Raw genomic sequence first — 27974 nt, 5'->3', positions numbered from 1 at the left:
TGAACGTCTAAAAGTGATATTAGGCTTATCTGGAATAAGGTCTTTTAAAAACGGGTCAATCTTAAGGATGTGCCAATGTTTTAAATAAAATAGATTTAACAGATTTGTTACCAGTATTAAAAGATGTAATGAAATTATTTCTACATGTAGATTCATCATTTTTTACGGATGTAGTTTGCTTGATGCAAAAATCTTGTGTCAGCCTAGCTGCTTTCTGTCAGGCCCCTTTAATCAAGCTGGTCGGGAAAAAAAATTCTGTGAACCTTTTTTCCAGGATATTACATTCAGTTTGAAAGTTTTTTTTGGATGACCAATTCTTTCATACCCTCCTGAACTGACCCAACGGTATATTTTTCAACCATGGAGGGTAGTGAGCACTTCTGAAATCAATACAAACTATTTACATCCACGGATTTAACCCCTTAAAGAGACTCTGTCACCACATTAAAAAATGCTCTATCTCCGACATAATCTGATCGGCGCTGTAATGTAGATAACAGCAGTGGTTTTTATTTTGAGAAACAATCATTTTTGAGCAAGTTATGAGCAGTTTTAGATTTATGCTAATTACTTTCTTAAAGACCAACTGGGCGTGTTTTTACTTTTGACCAAGTGGGTGTTGTAAAGAAATGTATGAGGCTGACCAATCAGTGACCAATCAGCGTTATACACTTCTCATTGTTTCAGCCCAGCATGATCCAGTGTGATTGTGCAGTGAAAGAAGCTGGGCTGGAACAATGAGAAGTGTATGACACTGATTGGTCACTGATTGGTCACTGATTGGTCAGCCTCATACACTTCTTTACAACACCCACTTAGTCAAAAGTAAAAACACGCCCAGTTGGTCTTTAAGAAAGTAATCAGCATAAATCTAAAATTGCTCATAACTTGCTCAAAAATGATAGTTTTTCAAAATAAAAACCACTGCTGTTATCTACATTACAGCACCGATCAGACTATGTAGGAGATATGGCACTTATAATGTGGTGACAGAACCTCTTTTTAAGGACACAGCCATTTTTTGATTTTTCATTTCAATTTTTCACTTCCCGCATTCCAAAAGCCATAATGTCTTTATTTTTCCGTAAATAGAGCAGTGTGAGGGCTTATATTTTGCGGGACGAGTTGTAGTTTCTATTGGTAGCATTTAAAGTACCATATAATGTTCCCGGAAACTGGAAAAAAAAATATTTGCGGGCTGAAATTGGGAAAAACTGCGATTACTCCATTATTTTTTGGGTTCCGTTTTTACGTCTTTCACCGTGTGGTAAAAACAACAACTTAACTTTATTCTGCATATCAATACGATTACGGTGATATTAAATTTATATAGATTTTTTTATATTTTACTACTTTAAAAAAACAAAAAACTTTTTGTTAAAAAAATAATAGTTTTGTTTTACCGCATTCTGAGAGCCGTAACTTTTTTATTTTCCCATGCATTGAGCGGTGTGAGGGTTTATTTTTTGCGGAACGAGCTGTAGTTTTTATTGGCACCATTTGTTGGTACATATTACTTTTTGATCACTTTTTATTAAAACATTTTTGGGAGCTATGGTGACCAAAAAACTGCGATTTTGGCAGTTTACAATTTCAATTTTTTACGGTCTTCACCGTGCACATGAAATAACATTATATTGTAATAGTTTTTTTTTTTGCACTACTAAAAACTTTATATCACTTTTTTTTACACATTTTATTAGTCCCCCTAGGGGACTTAAACCACCGATTGTTAGATCGCTGGTACAATATACTGCAACACTAATGCATTGCAGTATATCGTCATTTTTACTTAAAGAGGCTCTGTCACCAGATTTTGCAACCCCTATCTGCTATTGCAGCAGATAGGCGCTGCAATGTAGATTACAGTAACGTTTTTATTTTTAAAAAACGAGCATATTTGGCCAAGTTATGACCATTTTTGTAGTTATGCAAATGAGGCTTGCAAAAGTCCAAGTGGGTGTGTTTAAAAGTAAAAGTCCAAGTGGGTGTGTATTATGTGCGTACATCGGGGCGTTTTTAATACTTTCACTAGCTGGGCGCTCTGAAGAGAAGTAACATCCTCTTACCTGATCGACTTACCTGCAAACGCCGATGCTGCTGCAGAATCAACTGTAGCCTCTGGTGCCGATGTGGCCGTCACGATGCAGGACCTGTGAGTGACGTCACAGATCTGCACTGTCAGAAGCTGGGCGTTCTGAAGAGAAGAGGATGTTACTTCTCTTCAGAGCGCCCAGCTAGTAAAAGTATTAAAAACGCCCCGATGTACGCACCTAATACACGCCCACTTGGACTTTTACTTTTAAACACACCCACTTGGACTTTTGCAAGCCTCATTTGCATAACTACAAAAATGGTCATATCTTGGCCAAAAATGCTCGTTTTTTAAAAATAAAAACGTTACTGTAATCTACATTGCAGCGCCTATCTGCTGCAATAGCAGATAGGGGTTGCAAAATCTGGTGACAGAGCCTCTTTAAAGGGGTTGTCCGAGATTTAATGACTTTGTGTTAATGCTTGTAATTTATATATGTAATATACTTATATTTTCCAAAGTGGCCCCGTTTCCAGATCCTGCCGTGGGGAACTTGACTGGTGACGTCACTCTCTGCACTGGCTCTGGCCGCTTTGTTGATCTTGAATTCTTTGCCGGGTATACGACACGTCACTTGTCACATGGTGTATATCGGCTTGTTCTGCTTCACAGCCCGTAACGCGCATTCGCTGTCACTGCTGTTCTCGCGGTCCCTGCTGTTCTCATGCGCATGCGCGTTACAACAGAACAAGCCGATATAGACCACGTCACAAGTGACGTGTCGTATAACCGGAAAATAATTCAAGATCAACAAAGCGGCCAGAGCAGAGAGTGACGTCACCCGTCAAGTTCCCCCACGGCAGGATCTGGAAACAGGGCCACTTTGGAAAATCTAAGTATATTACAAATGTATTTACATTTATAAATTACAAGCATTAACACAAAGTCCTTAAATCTCGGACAACCCCTTTAAGATATAGTGCTGGCTGTCAGGAAGTGAAGGACATGGGCGACATGTGACACGTGTGGAGAGAGGGAGAGAGAGGTTGCACCCTTTGAGGAAGAGTTAGGGCTTTCCTCAGCCTGAAGCAGTGAATGGAGGCTGAATTGCATCCTTATTATCCAGGAACAGCAGAAGAGAGTCCAGTGTATTACTGATTCCCTGAATGGAGCAGCTCTGATATGGTGAAGAAGTCTGCTGAAAGCTACAGGACACACAAACTCTCCTATTGGCACCCAGTAGACCCTGCAAGACAAGTTAAGGGCCTGTTCACATCAGCGTTGGCTTTCCGTTCCAGGGTTCTGTCGGAGGTTTCCGTCAGGTGAACCCCGCAACGGAAAGTAAAACTGAAACCACAGCTTCCATTTCCGTCACTATTGATATCAATGGTGACGCAAACATTGCTAATGGTTTCCATTCTTCACCATTCCGGCAGGTTTCCGTTTTAACGACGGAATCAATAGCTCAGTTGACTCCGCTATTGATTCTGTCGTTAAAACGGAAACCTGCCGTGTTATATTCTAGAGTTTTGGAGAAGCAGAGTGTGTTGTTATCTGCAAATCTGCTGTTTAATGGATAATAAGGATGCAATTCAGCCTCCATGCACTGATTCAGGCTGAGGAAAGCCCTAACTCTTCCTCACAGGGTGCAGCCTCTCCAAAAAACGTGTAGTTTTTCTTCAAAACACTGCATGTGAAGCCACCCTTACAGTATATTTTAAGTAATGCAACTATAGCATTGGGAGACAACCCACACAAAATGAGAAGTAGAAATTCAGAGTACAAAGTGCATGGTTAGGAGGACTGCTAGCCAATATGAGTGACAAACAACCACGGCCATATTGTGCATGTTATATGGTTGTGGGTTTTGGAGACTGGCATACTGGCAACATTTTTATTAACAACCTAAACAGTTCTTTTTTTATGTACATTTATGTATTTAACCGAAATTGATTGGTATCTTGGAAAACCCCTTTTATAAAAAAGGGCCACAGTGTTTCTGCAAGCGAACTATTCCACTTTAGAAATGAATTACTGTATATCAGATGCTTAACTCTGAGGCTCCTATGCAATATTTGTAAAAGTGTCCCCATCTAACATGTGTCATTTATAATACTGATGACTTCTTATGTGGCAGAGGCAGGGGCAGGGGCGTAACGAGGAAAGACTGGGCCCCATAGCAAACTTTTGACTGGGCCCCTGCAGGTGCCACACGCAGCCCCCCTTATAGATAGTGCCACCCTGTAGATTGTGCCATACAGCCGCCTGTAGACAGTGCTATACAGACCCCTTTAAGACAGTGTCACACCACTCGTAGATAGCGCCACATAGCCCCCCCTAAGTAGATAGTGCCACACACAGACCCCTGTAGATTGTGACACACACAGCCCCCTGTAGATAGTGCCACAGCCCTCCCCCTTGTAAATAGTGCCATTCAGCCCCCCTAGTAGATAGTGCCACACGGCCACCCCTTAGTAGTGCCACACAGCCCCCTGTATGTAGTGCCACAAACTCCCCCTGTATAGTACCAGACAGCCCCCCTAGTATATAGTGCCACAGAGCCCTGCCCTTGTGTATAGTGCCACTAAGCCCCCCTATAGTGCCACACACAGACCCCTGTAGATAGTGCCACACAGCCCCTGTAGATAGTGTCAGGCACAGACCCCTGTAGATTGCGCCACACAGCCCTCTCCCTTGTAAATAGTGCCACATAGATCCCCTTGTATATAGTGCCACTAAGCCCCCCTATAGTGCCACACACAGACCCCTGTAGATAGTGCCACACAGCCCCTGTAGATAGTGCCACACAGCCCCCCTTGTATATAGTGCCACACTGCTTCCCCTTGTATATAGTGCCATCCTGCTCTCCATTATATATAGTGGCAACCTCCTTGTATATGGTGCCACTCTGCTCCCCCCTTGTATATAGTGCCACCCTGCTCCCCCTTGTATATTGTGCCATCCTGCCCCCTTGTATATAGTGCCACCCTGCTCCCCCCTTGTATATAGTGCCACCCTGCTCCCCCTTGTATATAGTGCCACACTGCTCCTCCTTGTATATATTGCCACCCTGCTCCCCCTCCTTGTATATAGTGCCACCTTGCTCCCCCCTTGTATATAGTGCCACCCTGCTCCCCCTTGTATATAGTGCCACCCTGCTCCCCCTTTGTATATAGTGCCACCCTGCTACCCCCTTTGAATATAGTGCCACCCTGCTCCCCCTTGTATATAGTGCCACCCTGCTCCCCACTTTGTATATAGTGCCACCCTGCTCCCCCTTTATATATAGTGCCACACTGCTCCCCCCTTGTATATAGTGCCACACAGCCCCCACCAAAAAAAAAAAAATATTGTAGTTACCTTGCCCCGTCCCCCCGATGGACTGAGCGCTGCACAGGCTCCGGACGGGACACATGCGCAGACCAGCGTGATGCAGTGACGTCATCACGCCAGTCTGCGCAGGGAGTCTTCCCAGTGCCTTATAGACTGCAGGCTTAAAGTGGCCTGCAGCCTATAATATTCATTTGTATCTACGTCTAGAGGACGCAGATACAAGTGAATGTGGCTGTGCTAGCACCGCGGCCCCCTCTTGTGCTAGCGACGCCAGCAGGCATAAGGGGGCCGTGCCGCCCGGCCCATAAATCTTATGGGCCAGGTGGCGCGGGCCCCGTATTGGCGTCGCTATAACGGATGCTAGCGGCGCCACAGGGCATGGGGGAGGACATGCCACGGGCCCGGTATCAGCGGTAGTTATGCCACTGCGCAGAGGGGGCTTTAGGCCTCCCACAAGCAACAGGGCTCAGGCGCGACTGCTGTTTTATTTTAAAGTCATCGTAAATAAGGAAATTAGCTAAGTGAAAATTTTCCTTGCTGGTGAATTGTACACACATAAATGACTGAAAATTATATAATATACAGCATATCTTTACCTCTGTGTTAACAGTATCACTCGGATCAATACCAGCATACTAAAAAAGAGAACATAAGAAGATTTTTCAGTTTCCAGTTTATTGATATGTATGTTTAGAAATCGCAGCAATATTCCAGTATATACAACATTATCCACCTCTCGTCAGGAATGGATCACTTCCCAAAATAGCAAACCAAAAAAGAAAAAACTGGTAACAGCACACAGATTTAAATTCCAGAGATTACTTGATGGTTTAATCATCCCATTTAACACGCAGCGCTACGGCTCAAAATGGAGCATTTCTCAAGTAGTCACGAAGTGAGCAGTGGCAATCATATAAAGTTAGTACATTCAAATTACACTCAATCAATTAATAATAAAAATGACATGCCATAAATAAAGCACAATATTTTATATCATCATAAAATCTATCAACACCTTTTGTAATAAAGTGCCTTGTGCGTTGGTTCATATCAATATTGCTCAATTCATACAACTTGAACAACAATAAAAATACATTTATATTAATATTAGGATAGGTCATCAATATCAGATCGGTGGGAGTCCGACTCTTGGCATCCCCGCCGATCAGCTGGCCTATTCACTTGAATAGGATTAGAACTGCAATCCCAGGCGCAGCCGCTATGGATGTGTAAGGCGCTGTGTCTGGTAAACTATGAAAAGGCCGCGGCGTTCGTCGCGTGGCCCTTTCACTCAGCTGATCAGCGAGGGTGCCGAGAGTTGGACCCCCACCAATATGATATTTATGACCTATCCTAAGGATAGGCCATCAATAAAAGATGTCTGGAGAACCCATTTAAACCATATTATCTGTGTATATATTCCATTGCTCATGTGCACATCTGAGTAGGTTAGATCGAATTTGTTACGTTTATAGGTTTTAACTGTTATTCCTTTAGGGTTTTATGTCTCCCATTGTAGTCACCTTATATAATAACTTGCCATGTAAGTGAGACAGTTTACTAATAATGCCTGTGGTACTAGGTTTAGTTTTGTCAGAGGCCACATTAAGCAGCAGAGTAAAGATGATTATTCCCGTGAGTCAGCATAGGCTTCATTGCTATTCAGTACCCAGATGGGCATTGATATAGTTAGGGCCAATGTGGACATTACCACTATGTTAATAAAATGGGGTGGTGGTGTATCTGACAGTGGCGTTGGATTTTTTTAAACTGGTAATAAAGAGAGGACCAGGATCAGAGCGTTAATACACATGCATAAATCTGGATGAATTAAGCCTAAATTCAGGAGTAGACGCAGTAAAATCACCAGACCAAAAAATACTCTAAGGCCCCATGAACATGACCGTAATTTTGATCCGCAATTACAGATCCGTAATTGTGGATCAAAGTACGGATTCATTTATTTTCATTTCATTTCATTTCATTTCATATTCATTTCAGTATATTTACAGGAAGGTGTCCAGGCTGTAGAAAGCATCCGCAAAAAATAGGTCATGTCCTATTTTTTTATTTTACGTACTGTGCTTCCATACTTTCAAAGGGAGCACGGCCCGCAAATGCGAGTGACTGTCTGCGGCTGTTCGTGCCCATAATCACAGAGCGTGATTACGGCTACGGCCGTATGCAGGGGCCTAAGAGTGTGACTATGCCCAGTCTGACCTAGTAGCAGAACGCTACAAGTTATCTCTCAGGAGAGAAACAGAACTGCACAGTAGTGCCCTTCCAGGGTTCCGGAAGATGATTATTCCCGTGAGTCAGCATAGGCTTCATTGCTATTCAGTACCCAGATGGGCATTGATATAGTTAGGGCCAATGTGGACATTACCACTATGTTAATAAAATGGGGTGGTGGTGTATCTGACAGTGGCGTTGGATTTTTTTAAACTGGTAATAAAGAGAGGACCAGGATCAGAGCGTTAATACACATGCATAAATCTGGATGAATTAAGCCTAAATTCAGGAGTAGACGCAGTAAAATCACCAGACCAAAAAATACTCTAAGGCCCCATGAACATGACCGTAATTTTGATCCGCAATTACAGATCCGTAATTGTGGATCAAAGTACGGATTCATTTATTTTCATTTCATTTCATTTCATTTCATATTCATTTCAGTATATTTACAGGAAGGTGTCCAGGCTGTAGAAAGCATCCGCAAAAAATAGGTCATGTCCTATTTTTTTATTTTACGTACTGTGCTTCCATACTTTCAAAGGGAGCACGGCCCGCAAATGCGAGTGACTGTCTGCGGCTGTTCGTGCCCATAATCACAGAGCGTGATTACGGCTACGGCCGTATGCAGGGGCCTAAGAGTGTGACTATGCCCAGTCTGACCTAGTAGCAGAACGCTACAAGTTATCTCTCAGGAGAGAAACAGAACTGCACAGTAGTGCCCTTCCAGGGTTCCGGTTATGCATCTGGGAGTGGTTATGATGTAGGTTTCGCCGCCTTGGGAGTCATGACACTCTGAAATTGCAACACCAAGAAGGAAAAGTTTTGAAATTGTGGAAATCACAGGATCGATAGACATGTTAATGATATGCAAATGATAAAAAAAATGGAAACAAAATATTCTAAACATCTTTATTTATTCAGTAAAGAGTATGAGCGCCACACGCAGAAATATACTCACTTGCAAGCCTTGGCTTGCTATCAATGAGGTTATTAATGGTTGTCAGAGGAATGTTATTGTTATGTATGTGGACCCACTAGGCCGCACCGCCGTAGCGTACTAGCAGCTGGCCAAACAACAGTGTACAAAGTCTCTACAAAGTCCAAGCACAAGGGTACCTGTAATAGTCCAGACAGTAGCAATGCTAGGCTCAGATGGTACTTTGACGGCAGGTGATGCAAAACATGGCAGGAGGTACCAGGCGTGGCACATGACACAAGACATGGTGTGTGACCTCAGGCAAAGCAGACGGCACAACACTAGAGAGGGCATAGGAACAAACATGGCACGGGATACAGTATGCAGGTAGCAGGGCACGGGAACACTGGGAACAAGATACAACTAAGGGACCATTTGCAAGACTAACATAGGAATACAAACAATGCCCAGGCAAGGAGTGAAAGGCCAGGGCCCTTTTTATAGTTCAGGGTGATCTGGGAGTAATTAGTAAATTCTTTACATGTGCGCACTGGCCCTTTAAGGCCAGGAATGAGCTCGCATGCGCACCCTAGTGGTCACTGCAGGGCAGGACGGCCGCATGTGCTGGCATCTCCGGGAAGGCAGACTTCGGTAGGATGAGAGGGGTCTGTTGTCTGCGACCGCGGCCGTTGCAGTACCCCCCCCCTCCTCACGCCCCCTCTTCTTGGGTTCAGAGCGAAAGAGGAATTTCTTAATGAGGGTAGGGGCATTAAGATTTTCTTCTGGCTCCTAGGTCCTCTCCTCAGGACCAAAACCTCTCTAATCCACTAAATAGAAAGTCCTTCCTCCCACCCCGTTGCAGTCCAGGATCTTCTTTACCTCGAACACATCGGAAGAGCCGCAGGGAGCAACCGCAGAATTAGGAGTCTTACTGTAGCGGTTCAGCATCACAGGTTTCATGAGGGACACATGAAAGGAGTTCGGGATTTTGAGGGTAGGAGGCAGCCGAAGCTTATAGGAGACAGGGTTAATCTGTTGTAGGATTTCAAAAGGACCGAGGAACCTCGGAGCAAATTTGTACGAAGGCACCTTTAAGGACAGCCAGACTTTGGTACCAGGAAGAAACAGAGGCGGCTCTCTTCTTCTTGTATTCGCTTTTCGCTTTATGTGATCGACTGCCAGCAGAATAGAGGACAGGGTCTAATGACAGATTTGTAGAAAGTCCCCAAATGCAGAGTCAGCTGCAGGTACCCGAGATGTAGCCGAAACAGGAAGAGGGATTTGTGGATGTTGGCCGTAGACAATGAAGAACGGTGTGGAAGCAGTGGACTCACTTGTGTGGTTGATATATGAGAACTCAGCCCATGGAAGAAGCTGTAGCCAGTCATCATGCTGCATGGAGATGAAATGACGAAGATAATTGTCCATGATTTCACATCCAGGAGTCCACAAAGGTCTCCCCAGAATCCGAAACGATATGGAGGGATAAGCCATGCAAGCGGAAGATTTGCTGGATGAACAGATTTGCCAGTCGACGAGCAGAAGGTAGGCCGGGCAGTGGCATAAAGTGTGCCATCTTCGAGAACCGATCCACCACCACCCAGACAGTATTGCATCCTGCTGAGAGAGGAAGATCAGTAACAAAGTGCAATATGCTGCCAGGGAGCATTGGTCACAGGAAGAGGTTGGAGTAGACCGGCAGGCCTGGAGTGAGCAACCTTGTTAGATGCACAAACAGTGCAGGAAGAGACAAAGTCCACAATATCCTTGGGCAGAGTGGGCCACCAGAAATGATGAGCAATCAGATCTCGAGTCTTACGAAACACCTGTGTGCCCCGCCAGTTTGGAGCTGTGTCCGCAGCGAAGAATTCTTCTCCTGTCTGCCAACCGAACAAAAGTCCTCTCCGGAGGGATGTCTCTAACTTGCAGAGGATTAGCAGAAACAATGCAGGATCTATGATACATTGAAGGGTCTCCACAGTGTCCTCTGTTTCAAATGACCTGGACAGGGCATCGGCCCTCACATTTATGTCAGCGGGATGGTAGTGGAGCACAAACTTGAAACGGGTGAAGAACTGCGACCACCTAGCTTGACGGGGGTTTAGCCGTTGAGCCGACTGGAGATAGGTAAGATTCTTGTGGTCGGTGTATGTCAGAATGGGGTGAGCTGCTTCTCTGGAACAGAAGTGCACCTGCACCAACAGAGGAACCTGCACTGAGAACTGTCGAGACACATCAGGATGATGGAAGGTCGTGGCTGAAATGAAGGCATTCTTGAGGCTATTAAACGCTGACTCTGCCTCTGGAGTCCACACTTTGGCATTCATACCTTTCTTGGTAAGGGTAGTGATGGGAGCCGTCAGAGATGAGAAATTTGGGATAAACTGCCGGTAGAAGTTAGCGAATCCCAGAAAATGCTGTATGGACCGCAGGCCCTCAGAACGTGGCAATTCCAGGACAGACTTGACTTTCTCAGGATCCATCTTGAGGCCCTGGTCCGATATGATGTAGCCCAGGAAGGGCAGAGAATTTTTTTCAAAAATGCACTTCTATAATTTGGCATACAGGCGATCCTCTCTTAGTCGCAACAGAACCTGATGGGCATGCCTCCGATGTGTTGTCGGATCTGGGGAGAAGATCAAAATGTCTTCGAGATAGACAACTACACAGACATAAAGGAGATCTCGGAAGATATCATTCACAAATTCTTGGAAGACCGCGGGAGCGTTACACAGGCCGAAGGGCATCACCAGGTATTCATAGTGCCCATCTCGAGTGTTAAATGCTGTCTTCCACTTGTCACCTTGACGGATTCAGATCAATTTGTAGGCCCCACGCAAGTCTAGTTTAGAGAAGTTACTGGCTCCTCGTATATGATCAAATAATTCAGAGATCAATGGCAAAGGATATTTATTTTTGACCGTGATCTGGTTGAAATCAACGATAGTCAATGCAGGGTTGAAGAGATCCGTCTTTTTTCTTTACAAAGAAAAAACTGGCTCCAGCCCGGGAGGAGAATTTTCGTATGAAACCCCTCTCCAGATTCTCCTTGATATAGGCAGACATGGACTGAATCTCTGGCAAGGAGAGGGGGTATACCCGTCCACGGGGAGGTGAAGCATTAGGAACCAGTTCAATTGGACAGTCGTACGCCCAGTGTGGGGGAAACATCTCAGCCTCCTACTTGTTGAAGACGTCTGCAAACTGCGCATAATGAGTGGGTAATCCTGTTAACGACTGAGACACAGAAGGCAGGGCAGGATGGATCTGTAACCGGCAGCGGTGGGGACATTTGGAGCCCCATTGGAGAACTTCTCCAGAATTCCCGTCCATCACTGGAGCATGAAGCCGGAGGCAAGGCAGACCCAGCAACACAGGATTTATGGCTTTGGGCAAGATGAGGAATACAATTTGCTCAGTGTGAAGTGCTCCAACTTGGAGCCTCAGCGGCAAGATCTCAGACACAATACGATCGGGCAAAGGAAGTCCATTCACCGATGCAACAGCCAGGGGTGTCTCCAAGGGAACCGTCGGCAACTGGAGTTGATCCACTAGGTCCTGTTGGATAAAGTTGGCCGTGGACCTGGAGGTAGGCAGAGACCCGGTCCGTCTTCTCACCGGACACTATTGTCATGGGAATGGACAATTTGGAAGAGAGTTTACAATTTAGTCCTTTTCCATCTAGGGTTGCATCTCCAACCAATCCTAGGCGCTGGAGTTTTTGGGCTTTTTGGACACTGACGCACAAAATGGCCTCCGAGGCCGCAATACAGGCAGAGTTTCTCCTGGACAGACAACTTGAGGTGGGCTACTTGCATAGGCTCCTCTGGTAGAACAGCTGATGAGGGCAGCCGGGGTTGCTGGAATGTAGGAGCCAGCCTAGGAAATCTTCTGACCCAGCGAACCTCTTGAGAATGTTCCTGGATCCTCATGTCAATTTGGGTGGCTAGAAGAATTAGGTCATCTAGGGTAGAAGGCAGATCTCGTCATTAATATTGGAGGAAAAACTCTGCCAGAATGTAGCCACCAAGGCCTTATTGTTCCAGGTCAGCTCTGCTGCAAAGGTACGGAACTGAATGGCGTACTCGCCCACGGAGGTGTCTCCCTGGCGCAAGGTCAGCAGGGATGTAGCTGCAGAAGAGACTCGCCCAGGTTCCTCAAACACTGTGCGGAAGGTCCATAGTAAACACTGTAGGTCACGGGTCTCTGGTCCCTGACGTTCCCAGATGGGGTTTGCCCATGCCAGGGCCTTGTCAATAAGAAGAGAGAATATGAAGGCGATCCTACCGTCGTCAGAAGGAAATGCTCGGTCATGTAGACTAAAGTGAATCTGACATTGGTTCAGAAATCCCTGCACGTCCTTGCGTCTCCGTCGTAGCGAGGAGGTAGTGGCAGAGAGAATCGAAAATCGGTACTGCCAGGAGGAGTCGGTCCTGTCGTGACCAAAGGTCTCGCATATCCGCCTGTATAACTTGTGATGTCATCAAGGGCTTGGATTGACCAGTGGATTCCATGGCTTGAGTGTACTGTCACGATCTGTGGGTATGTGGACCCACTATGCCGCACCGCCATAGCAGAGTAGCAGCTGGCCAAACAACAGTGTACCAAGTCTCTACAAAGTCCAAGCACAAGGGTACCTGTAATAGTCCAGACAGTAGCAAAGCAGGATGAGAGGGGTCTGCGGTCCGCGACCGTGGCCGTGACAGTTATGCCGTGCTGAATGCACTTGGGCACACAAATCATCAAGCTTGGCTGCTGGCAGCTCCCTTTGCAATTGCCGACCAATGACGTCCCATATGTGCTCGATCAGAGACAAATCCGAAGACGCTGCAGGCCATAGTAGCACGTTTAGGCCACACAGTCTGCTCACAGTAGCACGCGCAACATGCAGCCTGGCGTTGTCCTGTTGAAAAACGGCTTCTGGGGCACTTTGGAGAAATGGCCATAGCACTGGTTCCACAACCAAAAGGTGACGCCGAGCTGTTAGTGTACCTGAAATGAAGACTAGAGGGGTCCAGCTACCGTACACTATGCCACCCCACAGAATCCAGGGAGTAGGACCGGTGTGCGTTCCTTTGTGAAGGCCTCTTCATGGCATTGCCCACGTGGTCTCAAGACCAATCTCCAGTTATCATTGTGTCCGATACAAAAGCGGGACTCATTGCTGAAGAGGATCGACCTCCATTCCAACATTGCTATCTTGCTGTGCACCATGATAGGTTTTGAGAGCGGTGGTGTGTGTTCAATAGGACACCTGTAGCTGGATGTCTGGCTCGTAGCCCAATGTCGTGCAAATGCCTTCTGATGGTTTGTGTCGACACAGGTTGCCAGCCTAGGCTTGGAATGTGACGTCCAATTTCACTTGCAGTACAGAATAGATCACTACGTGATATTCTTTTAATCAGAAGATCTGCTCGTGCAGAGGTTCACCTCTGTGGAACCTCTTGCTGTCATTCCCATTCATTGTGATCCTCCCAACCTCCGGGACATCTCTGCCTAGGCGCGTAGCGATCTTCTGGACTGATAAACCGAGGTGTAAAGGATCTGCCAGACACAGCTTCTGTGTCGACGCCCGTGGTTAATCAGTCTGCACCTGCTCCTAAGTCTGATAGAGTGACTCGATCTGCTACCACTCAGGCTGGTAGGCTCAGGAGTGGGAGAACCTATCACAGACTGGCCAGACGGTTCTAGCTCCCTCCCTCGGTCTATTTATACCTTCATTTCCTGCTTGTCTCTGCCTGTGATTCTTTCCTGTTTCCTGGCTCTGCTGCTCCTGCTATCATTATTGACCTTGCTTCATTTTACCCCCGTCTTTTCGAATACACAACGTGTTTCATGCATCCCTCCTGAAACGCTGCTCCGCGTCCTTGGCTACCTCGAGGAAACCTCCGGTCCCTGTTTTCACCCCTGAAGGGGTAGAATTCGAGGTGGCCAAGATTGCGGACAGCAGGATGGTCCAAGGCTCCCTCCAGTACCTGGTCCATTGGAGAGGATACGGGCCTGAGGAGAGGACTTGGGTACCCGCCCGGGATGTTCATGCTGGGGTATTGCTCAGGAGGTTCCATCTTCGGTTCCCGAATAAGCCAGGTCCACCTAGAAAGGGTCCAGTGGCCTCTCATAAAAGGGGGGTACTGTAAAGGATCTGCCAGACACAGCTTCTGTGTCGACGCCCGTGGTTAATCAGTCTGCAACTGCTCCTAAGTCTGATGGAGTGACTCGATCTGCTACCACTCAGGCTGGTAGGCTCAAGAGTGGAAGAACCTATCACAGCCTGGCCAGACGGTTCTAGCTCCCGCCCTCGGTCTATTTATACCTTCATTTCCTGCTTGTCTCTGCCTGTGATTCTTTCCTGTTTCCTGGCTCTGCTGCTCCTGCTATCATTATTGACCTTGCTTCATTTTGACCCTGGCTTTACTGATTACGCTCCTGCTCTGCGTTTGGTACCTCGTACACTCCTGGTTTGACTCGGCTCGTTCACTACTCTTGTTGCTCACGGTCTTGTCATGGGCAACTGCCCCATTTCCCTTAGCTTCTGTGAACCCTTGTCTGTTTATCTGTCGTGTACATATTGAGCGTAGGGACCGTCGCCCAGTTGTACGCCGTCGCCTAGGACGGGCCGTGCAAGTAGGCAGGGACTGAGTGGCGGGTAGATTAGGGCTCACCTGTCTGTCTCCCTATCCCGTCATTACACAAGGTCTCTCAGTTCAAGGATCCTGTCTCTCTCAGTTTACAACAAGTCGCGATAACTGGCACATTGACAAACAGGAGACATCGGACAATCATCCCACACGACTTGATTCGATTTTTGAGGTTTCATGTGGCTAAAAAACTTTGCTTTCAATCTGGCTTTTATGTCCCTCTGACATGCCACAGATTGGAGCTAGGTGCTTGAAAATGTGATCATTTGCAGATCTTAGCAACACCTGCTACTTCTTCGATTTACATAACCTTATGGCTTGTCCTTCTTGGTGTTGCAATTTCAATGTTGAGGAGTGTAGTAAGCCATTTGCTTTTAATTTTTTCCAAGGCCCAGGGATTGCTTAATATTTTGCACAGGAGAGATGGAATATATAAGCAGATGACGTAGTTTAACCATTATATACTATTAAGTGAAATTATGTATTTTTATCATTGTTCAAGTTGTATGAATTGAGTAATATTGATAGGCACCAATGAAAAGTCACTTTATTACAAAAGAGATTTGATAGATTTTATGATGATATAAAATATTGTGTTTTATTTATGGCATGTCTTATTTATAAATTGATTGAGTGTAATTTTATTGTACTGACTATATATGTTTAGCGCTACTCACGTTGTAACTGCTTGAGAAAGGCTCTATATATTGTGCCAAAATGCTGAGCGTCACATGTGGTGAATAAATCAGCAAAAAAGTATTTTGAATTGGAGTCTATCTGCTGTTAAAAAAAACTCTGTCACTACTTTATTAATTCCCTATCTCCTAACTAGTCTAATAGGCACTTTGAAGCTGATAACTAGTATGATTTTATTTTTTTTAAGTTTATTATTTGCAAAGTTATGAGCATTTTTGAAATATGCTAATGTGGCTCTAATAATCAAATAGGAGGTGACTCTTTCTTATTACTCTGGGCGGTGTTATGTTTTCTGTATGACGCTGTCTAATCAGATTACAGCTTTTCCCCCTTCCCTGCCCATTTACACAGTGTGATCATATAGTAAACAGCTTCAATTCCGACTGTTTTCAACTGGTTGTTTCACAGCTAGAACTACGATCTCATCTTTCATATGCCACCAGAACCGCTGTTTTAGGTGGTCCACAGTCCGAGATATGGCTGTTTGAATTGATCCCGCTTCCCCCTAGACTGTCTCTCATACTGTGTGTGAAGCAGCTTCATGCTGATAGGACATCGTCAGCGGCTGTGAGGTAAATCCACCTCAGGAGAATCGCTGCTGTTGACGCTCATTTGTCAAGTTTAGACTCATTTACATGTTTAGAAAAAAAAATCATAACTTAATAAATAATAAACTTTTTGGGACACAATTTTCACTAGCATTATCAGTGTGACAGCGCCTATCAGATTAAATAGGAGATATGGCATTACTAAACTAGTGACAGAGCCTCTTTAAAGAGGCTCTGCAACCAGTTTATAAGTGCCCTATCTCGTACCTAACGATCATTTTTTAGCAAGTTATCCCCTGAGGAAGAACTCACAGCGAAACGCGCGTTGGGGTCTTTGAGGCAGAGCCAACACCGGTTTAAACACTTTTTGCTGTAAAGTGTAAGGCTGCTTTCTGACTGATATCTGCATGCACTGACACTTTTTCCTATCTCCCCTTCTACCAGTCAATAATGTTTACAGGGCACTAGAGGTAATTTGTGTAGAACCCATCTACAATAGATTTTTGCGGTTATTCAGTACAGCCTTTCTATTTTTTACATGTTATCCAGCAATTTCCATGTCTCGCTCTATAATACCACATTGTTTGTACTATAGTCTTGTCTTTATATGTTTTTTAAAGTGTTTGTCATATTTGTGTAATAAAATTGTTATGGTTTATATATTATAAATACAAGTCTGAAGAATTACTCTGACAAATGGCAGTAGAAAACATTGTGGCCAATTTACTAATACTGTCTTAAATTTAGACAGCTGGGAATTAGACTAAATCACAAAGGCTCATGCTGAGTGATACCTTTGGCGCACGTTTAGACACTTTTGTCTAACTTTACACCACCTATTGGTTGGCTTTATAATACTTTTTTGAGCCAAAATTTTGGTGCAATTTGGTGCATATTAAGCCAAACCCCATTTACTGCTAAGCAATGCCCCTTATCGGACGGTTTGCAAACATCTGTTCTAAGGTGCAACTTAGGCCAGAATTCTGGCGCAACACCAATAGTAAATTTTCCCTATTGTGCTCTTTGTCTAATAACCGTGTATAAAGAATACACCTGACTCATGTTAGCAAAGCCAGTGTCTTCATGAGGAAATCACTACCCAGCCCCTCCGTGTCTAATCCTGCCCTCCTTACATTTTAGTGACCGCAGCCGCTGTATACAGTGACTAAGGCAGCTGTCACTCACTGAGGAGGGAGGGAGGAGGCGGGGAGAGGCAAGGGCAGCGTTGTCCTCATTACCCCAGGCTCATAATCTGGAGTCCACTGTATTCTGGGTTATGATGCAATTGCCAAAATATTTTTTGGGGCTGTTTGTCCTATTAACCCTTCAAACCTGGTGATATAATATGCTGCATTTGACTGGAGCAGCATATTATATTGTTAGAGCCACTTTAAACTTCTGCTGTTGAAAGCGGCTACAAGGAGGCGGAAAGATGAGGGAGGCAGAGTTGCTGCCGCCACAGCTCTCAGGATGGAGCTCCTAATATACAGAGCTCCATCCTGAGAGCTGTACTGGCTGCAACCTTTCTTTTACTCCTATGTAGCTTTTCTCAGAACTTTAACATAATGTAGATTTCAAAGTGTGAGTACTTAATGTGTGTACCTATTTTATCCCGATTTAGTATGAGTGACCACCCTTTAAAATTTCTTCATCTTCAGCAAGATAGTTGAATAATATATATATGCTTATGTTGTTGCTACTTTTCCCTTTAGTTATTTTAAGATGTGAAATATCTCTCATGGAAGGGCACAATCATTCCTACAGGAAAATAAAGTAAGCAGTAACCTGAAGGTTTAAAATAATTTTGCATGATATTCTACCGCAGTGGCCTGATTTTATGTTAGTGGACTGTATGCCCTGGCACAGTTGCATTCATCACCTATTGACTCCCACTGTAAAAAAACAAAAACATATATGGTATCAGTTTTGTTTTGGTGGGATCTTCTTGTATTGAAACGCAGTGTCAATTACACGTTTCAAAATAGAAGGTATACAAACTTATTCCATCCAAACATATGCTAAAAGGACATTCTAGAAATATGTTGTACCTATTATAACCGATGGACATGTTCGGTTCATACCTCGGGAACATTTTTCAATGAATACCCCGAATGTAAGGAAAAACAAGGGGTGAACATAGCCGAACACTTACGGTAAAGACACCATATACGGAAAATGAAAAACATTACTAAATATAATCCGTGAAGACAAAGATTTTATGTATTGCTAGGGTATAAAGTAATGTCTTGAAAATTAGGTGGTACAAACTCAGGAGTTCTAGTTGGGTGTGGAATGGAAGGTTAGAATGGTTTTGTTAAGTATTATAATATTGTATGTGTGTAATCTATAACCTTGCCCGTGATGATGATTGGGTTTTTTAACATTTTAAAAATTATGAATAAAGTATGTTTAAAGAAAATATAGGGGAAGGAACATGCCAGGAACACCACATGTCAGTGATTGGTTCTCATATAAGTAGTTCTGTGATCCCAGTAAAAACTGGGTGGATTAACAATTTTATAATTTTATCCATTGATACTGTTAAAGGGGCATATGGACACCATATGGACATTAAAGTGACGCGTCTCCTGCTCGGGACTTCTCTTTATGAGCCAGAATGGAGAGCCGCTCTGAACAAGCAGCTCCCGTCCTAGTGGACTTGAGCCGTACTTGTATTACAAGGATGACATTTCATCTGATGCTCTTTTCGGGCAAAATAATGCAGGGTGCCGAAAGCAAGACCTTCATTCTAGGGCCGTATTCTGAAAGCAGTTTTCTGTGTTGAGACAGCCACTTTCAAAACAGAATCTCACCTAGCTAACCAGAACCCTCCTCTTTGTTTAAGTGGTAATGTAATTGTCATTTGTAGATTCATTTACATACTATAAGGTAAGAGGGAATTTTTTTTTCTACTATAACATCTTTTACACAATTTGTTGGTTATAAACATTTTTCAAGCAAGACGTTTAGTAAAAGGAATGAGCTTAAATATATAACAACTTATAAAAGAACCTCTAAGCCAGGGTTCTCAAGCACGCGGCCGGCGGGCCGCATGCGCCCCCTGGGGCTGTTATCTGCGGCCCGCAGGACACAGAGCCGCTAGACTCTGGAATTCCCTGACATCGCTGTCCACATATGAACAGCGATGTCTGGGGCTTCCCCAGAGCCGGAGTCCCATGCAAAGCGCTAGTATCGGTTCTACTCCGGGACTCTGTGGAATTCCCTGACATCGCTGTCCATATATGGACAGTGTGTCAGGGTCTTCCCCAGAGAGGAGTCCCGAGCAGAGCACTAGTACAGGCTCTGCTCCGGGACTCTGTGGAATTCCCCAGAGCAGGAGTCCCAGTGATGTCAGGACCACAGCTGGAGTCCCAGGAAGAGCCTACTAGCGCTCTGCCCGGGACTCCAGCTCTGGGGTTGCCCATGACATATCTGTCCATATATGGACAGTGATGTCAGGAGCAGAGCTGGAATCCCAGGCAGAGTGCTAGAAGCGGCTCTGCTCCGGGACTCCAGCTCTGGGCAAGCCCCTGACATCACTGTGGCAGCATTTGCGGAGGGGACCGTGACAGCATCTGCGGAGGGCACTGTGGCAGCATCTACGGAGGGCACTGTGGCAGCATCCACAGAGGGCGCTGCGGCAGCATCCACAGAGGGCGCTGCGGCAGCATCCACAGAGGGCGCTGCGGCAGCATCTACAGAGGGCACAGTGGCACTATCTAAAAAGGGGCTGCCCAATCTTGACATGTGTGTCTGCCAAACGCTGCCAACTGAGCCGCCGGACTGCATTTAGCAACACTTAAACTGGAAAACTGGATTGTTGAAATAAGCACGTGGAGAAATATCTCAAATTTTAAACGTAGCGGTATTATTATAGTAATGTAGTATTAATTTTATAGTAATGTAGTATTATTATTATTATTATTATTATTATTGTTATTATTATAGTAATATAGTGTTATAGTAGTTCAAATAAGTAATTTATTAACAATAATTTTGTGTTGTATCAAATTTGAAAGTAATGCGGCCCGTCAACTTCCCATTTTTTCTATATGCGGCCCACTTACCCTGCCGAGTTTGAGACTCCTGCTGTAAGCTGTACAGAGCTGTAATATGGGGCAATAGAAGTATATGGGGCCAAAATGTACCTCCATATGTGTCCGATTTCAAATACTTTTTCTGTCAGATTTTCACGGAGTCCAACAGAACAAATAGTTGTGGCATGTTTCATTGCATTGTAGAGGTATTGCTTCTAGGGAAGAATATATCCATAATAAGGTGCAATGAATCCAAAGTGGAGGCACCATATGGCCTGTGCGTCAGCCCTTTTTTACTGTTCTATTATCTACTGTCTATATTACATCGGATTAATATTGTTACCCTGTGCACTAAAATGTTACCTATTTTCATATTTTTTCTGCAAGATGTGCTTTTATAATAATGTATAGGTGACTACTTTTCCATCAAGTGGAATATTGGTGAGACCTATAGATTAGGATTCTCTTTAGAATGGAATCTGTACAAAAGTATTTTAATGTCTCAAACAAAACAGGCACTCCAATTCCTTTCAAACAAAACAGGCCTTCTTTCATAGCCCCATAAAAGTAAGAGAGAATGTTTACACATGTGTGTGGTGTGATAGTGTCTGCAAGTGCCAATGAGTTGTATGCTTTTATACCACTCATTTTGTGAATGTGTGGACGAACAATCATTAATATGAGCGCTCGTCTGCATATAGTTTGCATCTTGTCGGCAGCACATTCCTTGTTTACATGGGAAGATGTCCTGCCGACACACAATAATTTTTTTGCCCACATAAAAGATCTGAATGCCCGACAAATGAGCTAGTTTGTCAAGTGATCTTTGCCATTTTACACGGGGCAATAATCGGGAACAAGCGATCATATGAACGCTCGTTCAGCCGATCATCTGCCCGTGTAAAAAGACCTTTCTATTCAATGGGGATGAGAGTGCCGGGGACTATGACCCCCTGAAACCTTGGAAAGAAGAGGCCAAAGCGCTAATAAAGTGTTTGAGAGTGCCACAGTGCAAGAAACTAGAACACTACCCTATTCACTTGAATTGAGTTCTGTTGCAGTCAGTAGCACAGTATTTGGCCGGGAGCACTGATGTGCAAGAGGAATGCTGATGGAACCTCTGTCTCTTGGTTCTCGGGATCATCGGTGTCCGAGAGGACGGAACCCCCACCAATCATAGTGTTATGGCATATCCTACAGATGTGCCATAACATTAGGAGATTAGAGCGCCCCTTTAATCCTATCCAAAGAAAAAACACCTACCGAGTTTTCAGGACTTTTTACCCTGTCTCCATCTGATTCAGACATTTCAAACTTGGGGTACCCTTTTGGTCTGAAAATGTGCACATTGGAGTCATCATAAGGTGGCAATTTATTGCCCAAGGTACCTTTCCAAGGTGCAGAAGACAATGTGTTTAAAACATCTAAGAAAAAAACACAAGTATTTTTATAAAACAAATATAATTTACATTAAAAAGGATATTATACATTGGAACGTGAAAATGCAGTGTGTACATTGCGTGGTAAGGTCAAGTGTAATGTTAAATGTGCTTACTTGAGTTTAATGATGGAGTCCCATGTGTATCATATCCATTTTGTGGGGTGTTTAGTTCATTTTCATTCTCTATGGTCAAGGGAGTTAGTCCACTTTTTTTTCTTTCTTCTTGGAGCTCTCGATCCCTTTCTAGCGTTTGCTGAATTTCTTGCTCAATGATGTTAGAAAGTGAAGGCCTTAGCCATGTAGTATACCTCTCCCCATGTCCTAAGTTATGGTCCACTTCAACTTCTCCATCATTGTTTTGTGCAGGTAGGCCGAATTTCAATGGCTTAACTCTGAAATTCTCTTTTCGCAATACAAAAGTTTCCTCTGAAGTTTCCTTTTCTGAAGTGGTTTCTAAAGGAGTAAATATATCTAAAATATTTTCTGAACTAAGCCTTCTGTTTCTGTAGGCATTAGATGGTGTTGGCTTCCATTTCATTCTTACACTGTAGGGTTTAGGAGAGTCTAAAACTGTCTTTATGTCATTTTCAGTTACCAAATCTGCTTGTGATGTATCCCCTCTTATGTTGCTTGTTGTTTCTTTTATCACTTTGGTGCTAGTCCCTTTTTGTGGCTGTACAGGTATCTCATCAGGCTGCTCAAACAACTTTCTGCGCTCATCCAGTTCCTGAGCAATACCTTTATCATAAAGTCCTGCCACTCTGCCTTCACTTTTTAGAACAGCCTCTCTCTGGACCTCTTTTTCAATCTCCCTTTGTAGGAAAAAGGAGATAGAAGCCCTGTCTGTGCTCTTTGTGGAAACACCTATATCTGACTGAATAGCAAATACAGGATTTTTGGAAATTTCTATGATTTCCTTTGTTTCTCCTGAACCTAGAATTCCTCTTTCTTTCCTTAAACTTTCCTCCCTCTGCAATGCTAGACGAATTTCCCTTTCTATAGGAGTTTCATCACTGGGGTTGGGAATGCTCTCCTTTTCTTCTTCAATTTCCTGTGGTGACTTCTCTTCAGAAACTAACATTGACTTTTCTTGTTCTCCATTATCCACAGTGTCCACAGACAACGTTTTGAAGAACTGTTTACGGAGTAGACCTGAGTTCATATGGTTTTCAGTAATTTCTTGGGTTACAAAGGACTCATCTTTAGGTGGTTTCCCCTTCAAGTCTTCCTGCCCCTTTGTTACCTGATAATTTTCATGTAGAGAGCGAGTACTTAGCCGAGATGGCCTCTGCTGAGAGCGAGGCATAATCGGAAGAATATTCTTTTCCTTCTCCAACATTATAAATTGCTTTCTTGCAGATTCAAAATTTATCTGTTCTGTGTGTATATTTGGCTTGTTCTGGCTACCTTCTACTCCAGTGAGATCTAGCTCTGAGCCATCAAATTGATCAAAATTGTTGCTTATATTGATCACATCCTCTATGTCCAAACTTTTACGTTGACCTTGTTTTTTAATGATGTCTCTACGTTTTTTCTCAAGTTCCAGTACTTTTTCTGGGGTAAGCTCACGAGATCGGGGTTTGACCTTATAATCATCATCTCCATCACTATCTACAAACAACTTTGTTGGACTCGTTTCAGGAAGATGTGACCGTATTTCAAACCGTTCCGCCTCCTTTAACAGTTTCAGATGACGTTCTTGTGGAGGAAGAGTTTCCTCAATAGTTTGTGTTGAGGAAAGGGAATTGAGCATTCTTCTGGTGACTCTATCCATACTTGATTCTGGGGAAGCAGTCTCGGTATGTGAGTCCGTTATGTTTGCCCTCTGTTCTTCAGGAACGTAAGTTTCGTCACTATCTTCATGTATACTTTTTGCTGTTGCTTCTGATATATTGGTTCTCTTTGTTATTTCTGAATCCAGTTCAGAGACTAGAGCTTCAGATGTGCTAATAATCTGATATTCTTTTGAGAATTCTCTATGAAATGCCTCAGAGTCTGGTACATACTGCTCAATTCTGTTCTCTTTTACTACATGAAATAAATTAGAGCTGCCATCTTCTCTATTTTCTGCCACCTGATAGTGAAAAAAAGCATTGTTAACATTTTGATTTGTCTGCATTATCAAGCGTTTCAAAGAAATTTGCACAGAACAATTTTTTTTAGTGTTTTACAACATGACGCAGAGTTTTTTTATTCATACAGCCAGAGAGTAAGTCAAAATAGAAAATGAATGCCTGTTACAAGGTATTATATAATTTCCTATCATAAATTCCTTACAACTAGTCAAAGTATATTCAATAGAATGAGGTGAATTGTACCAACTCATCTGAAAATCATCAGTTAATCATTACATCAAATTGTAATGCTGAAAATACTCAGCATTTTCTACCACCCTGTTTATTAAGATAAGTGCTCCAAGGATAATCTCTTGGGGTCATTAAAGTATAGGTTTTCAAGAGTTTTTTTTTTTTTGCACTTGAGGAAACGACACACATAAACACAACTTACATAGTTTCTTTCCCTGGCAAAGTAATGCCTTTATATGGTTAAAAAGAATATTTATTTGCACTCAATAATCAAGTACAGCAATTATTTTGTAAGTCAGTAAAAGTCTCCCAACATCTCATCAGATTATAATATTACACATAATTATTGTAACTAGACAATAAATAGCAATGATGTGTAAAGAGACTTCGCACCCTCCATAATATAGATAACTAAGGCGTTACTGACAATTGCTGGTATTAGAGTATGTCTGCCTCAAACCAAAACAAAAAAGATATCTTTAAAGGGTAACTAAACTTTAGAAAAACTTTTGACATGTCATAGTGACATGCCAGAAGTTTGGATTGGTGGTGGTACGAGCATTGAGACCTCCACCAATCACTAATCACTGTGCTGCTTTGTTTCTAATCAGCTTTCCACGGAAAGCTGGGCGAGTGGTGTACTGACACTTAGCCCCTGTTTACACAGAATTTTTTTGCAGGCACTGCCTGCACTTTCTTGATGCGATTTTTGTGGCGTTTTTCGGGCAAATAATGCAGCGAAAAACACTTTTTTGTCTCCCATTGATTTTAATGGGAGGTCAGAGACGGAACCACGGGAAGAAAGAGCACGCCGCTTTTTTTCCTCGTGAGCGGCTAAAAGCGTGAGGGCGGGAAAAAAATGCCTCTACCTCCCATTAAAATCAATGGGAGGCAGTTTTGGGCATTTTTTGCGCTGGTTCCAATGCGGTGTCCGCGTCAAAATCCGTGCCAAGAAACTCTGTGTGAACGGAACCTTAGACATTCTATTAAGCACGTACAGCACTCCTAGGAAAGCCGAGAAAAGTCGTTCAGAAACGAAGCGGCACAGCGTTTCACCGAGCGCTTCTGCCGCTTTGTTTTAGCGATCGGTGGGGGTCTCAGTGCTCGGACCTCCACCTACCAAAACTTCTGACATGTCACTATGACATGTCAAAAGTTTTGAAAAGTTTAGTTACACATAAATAATAAATGGAAGATATAGTTAGCTTGCACGTATAATTTGTCTACTATTTCTCTTAACAATTAATGCTCTGTTTATAAATATATTATTATGTTCACAATTTATTTTTCCTTCTTTCTACACTATCCTACTGAAAAGTCTTTTGTGGGTATAATTATTTGTATCTAACTTAACCATTGGCATGTACTATTTTATTGCCTTTACTACTTTAAAATGCAGCGCTTTCTCCGCCTCCCATTGATTTCAATGGGAGGTCAGAGAATAAATGGGAGGTCAGAGGCGGAACCATGGCAAAAATCGAGCATGGCGCTTTTAAAAACCGCAGTGGAAAAAAAACTGAAATCAATGGGAGGCGGTTTCAGACGTTTTTTGTAGTAAGTGACTTCTTTTTACATAAAAAGATAAATGCAATGCAATTTTTGGTCCCCAGATAACCCCTAATATGTTAAAGGGGTTATCCCTTTAATCATCAACATATCAAAAGTCCAGAAATTCTGATAATAGCTGTTTAAAAGTATTTTTTGGTGTTTCTAGCATATAAAATAGCTTTCTAATCTTTTTTTGCTTCCCTGTGTCCCCCTTGGTGCTACTGTTAATCTGTTCTGCTTGGGGAGGGGCTCTTTTCCCCTCTGGCACCTGGCAATACAGTATTTTTTCCTTCCCTGCAGATAGGTAACATGGGTTCCAGAGAAGTAAATATACAGTGTGACATCCATAGTATGCACTACCTTAGAAACCAATTAAAATATAATTAAATAAAACAATAAAGACTGAATCGGCACATGCAGAGTTCTTATCTTATCAGCTGTCAGGATGCAGAGCATTACATTCTTAACAAGCTGAGAAGGATTTTCCGCAGCTATACTGACATGCTACTGCAAAGGCTCTGCTCCTTACCTGACAAGCAGGGCAGAAAGCTATTTATATTGGCTGCTCTGCAGTGAATAGAGGATTACTACGCAGACAACTGACTATTGGGTGAGTGAATGAGCATTCATATTCACCAGCATGGGGCGTACACATTGCTTTACACTTTGAACACCAGGTGGTGCCATACTATGTAAGTAAATGTCTCTCTATATAACTCTTCACTGGATAATTTTTTTTAAAAAGCATGTCATTTTAAAAACATTGTTTATGATCTATAGAATATATATGATGTTTAATGGTGGTACAACAACTCTTTTTATTTTACCATTTAAGGACCATATAAAATGCATTGTAAATCCTCCCTTTGGTTGCAGGAACTTTTCAATTCTGGACACCATATGAAGTGAAATGGTACTACGTCAGTAAGTGATCATAGTTGTATTTTTTATTTTATTTTTTGCTGTTTTTTTAAAAAAGCCTATAGTATTCTCAATAGTAAGCAATCCTGCTTTCTTGCAGCCTTTTACATAAAAATGGAAGAGTGCTTTGTATCTGCTGGTGGTTTTGTGCCTGCATAGATGTCTACGGAGCAAGCACTGATGTGATTATTATTAGGACAATTGCTGAAAATAAGTTTACCTGAATGCAGGAGTAGAGACTACAAATGGATAATTCTGCCTGAAAAAGAACTATTAAAAGACCATTTTAATATTAAATCCTTAAAATGGCTAAACAGGTAGGTAAAAACTAGTTAACGGATAAGGGATACCAATAATGAGTAATAATCCACCTAAAGTACAATTATTGTAGCATATCCACAATTTTCAGCTAAAAATATAACACCTGTCCCTACCTGGACTAAATAGCAAAGTGTGCATTCACAATAAGTAAAGATCTGATACCTAGCAGAGTATCAGCACCAGCACATAGGGGTAGTGTGCATTTACACTCATAGATAACAGCACAGCACCTATAGCAAAGTGTGCATTCACAATAAGTAAAGATCTGAGACCTAGCGGAGTATCAGCACCAGCACATAGGGGTAGTGTGCATTTACACTCATAGATAACAGCACAGCACCTATAGCAAAGTGTGCATTCACAATAAGTAAAGATCTGAGACCTAGCGGAGTATCAGCACCAGCACGTAGGGGTAGTGTGCATTCACACTCATAGATAACAGCGCAACACCTATAGCAATAGTGTGCATTCACACTTAATAGAGATTGTACACCCAAGACAAGAGTGTGCGTTCACACTCAACGATTTTAATCACCTATCGCGTTTCTGCGTCCTTAGTTTATGTAGGTTGTTTCTTCTGAGGTGTATAATGAAACAGGGCAGATTAGCACATCGATTTCCCGTGCAATATTATCAAGCTGCCCTGCGTCTGCCAGAACTTTACTCTAACCAGTGCCGCACCTGCCATGAGGCGAGGTGAGCTGACAGCCTCAGGCGGCGCCACCTACCCGAAAACGGGGGGCGGCATTTTCAGCTATGGACGGACTGCACCGGGGGGGAGGGGGCATGCAGACAGAGCAGACGTGCCGCATGATGGGCACGTGTGTAACACTCCTCCTCCTCGCTGTACGCAGCACGTGCCGCCAGAGAGGAGCAGGTCTGCAGGAGGAGCGGTCAAGCGAAGAGAAGTGACGAGACACACGAGGTACGTCCCTGCCTTAAAGAGTCTCTGTCACCAGATTATAAGTGCCCTATCTCCTACATAATCTGATCGGTGCT

The 27974-nt window shown here is 43.4% G+C and overlaps 1 protein-coding gene across 2 annotated transcripts in view; it reads right to left on the bottom strand.

The window, feature by feature from the left end:
• MISP (mitotic spindle positioning) overlaps nt 1-27974 on the bottom strand; it is a 46159-nt gene that overhangs the window by 8654 nt on the left and 9531 nt on the right. The window contains exons 2-4 of one of the 2 annotated variants that reach the window (XM_075825353.1): nt 21994-23953; nt 21702-21862; nt 5965-6003 (exon numbers count right to left, since the gene is read on the bottom strand). In XM_075825353.1, coding sequence (XP_075681468.1) covers nt 5965-6003; nt 21702-21862; nt 21994-23953 — 2160 coding nt within the window. Of the gene's footprint in view, nt 1-5964; nt 6004-21701; nt 21863-21993; nt 23954-27974 lie in introns of those variants that run through there. The other variant, XM_075825352.1, reaches the window with a different exon arrangement.

Source organism: Rhinoderma darwinii, chromosome 1 (genome assembly GCF_050947455.1).
Source record: "Rhinoderma darwinii isolate aRhiDar2 chromosome 1, aRhiDar2.hap1, whole genome shotgun sequence".
Classification (NCBI taxonomy): Eukaryota; Metazoa; Chordata; class Amphibia; order Anura; family Rhinodermatidae; genus Rhinoderma; species Rhinoderma darwinii.
This window is presented reverse-complemented; position numbering and strand designations above follow the sequence as displayed.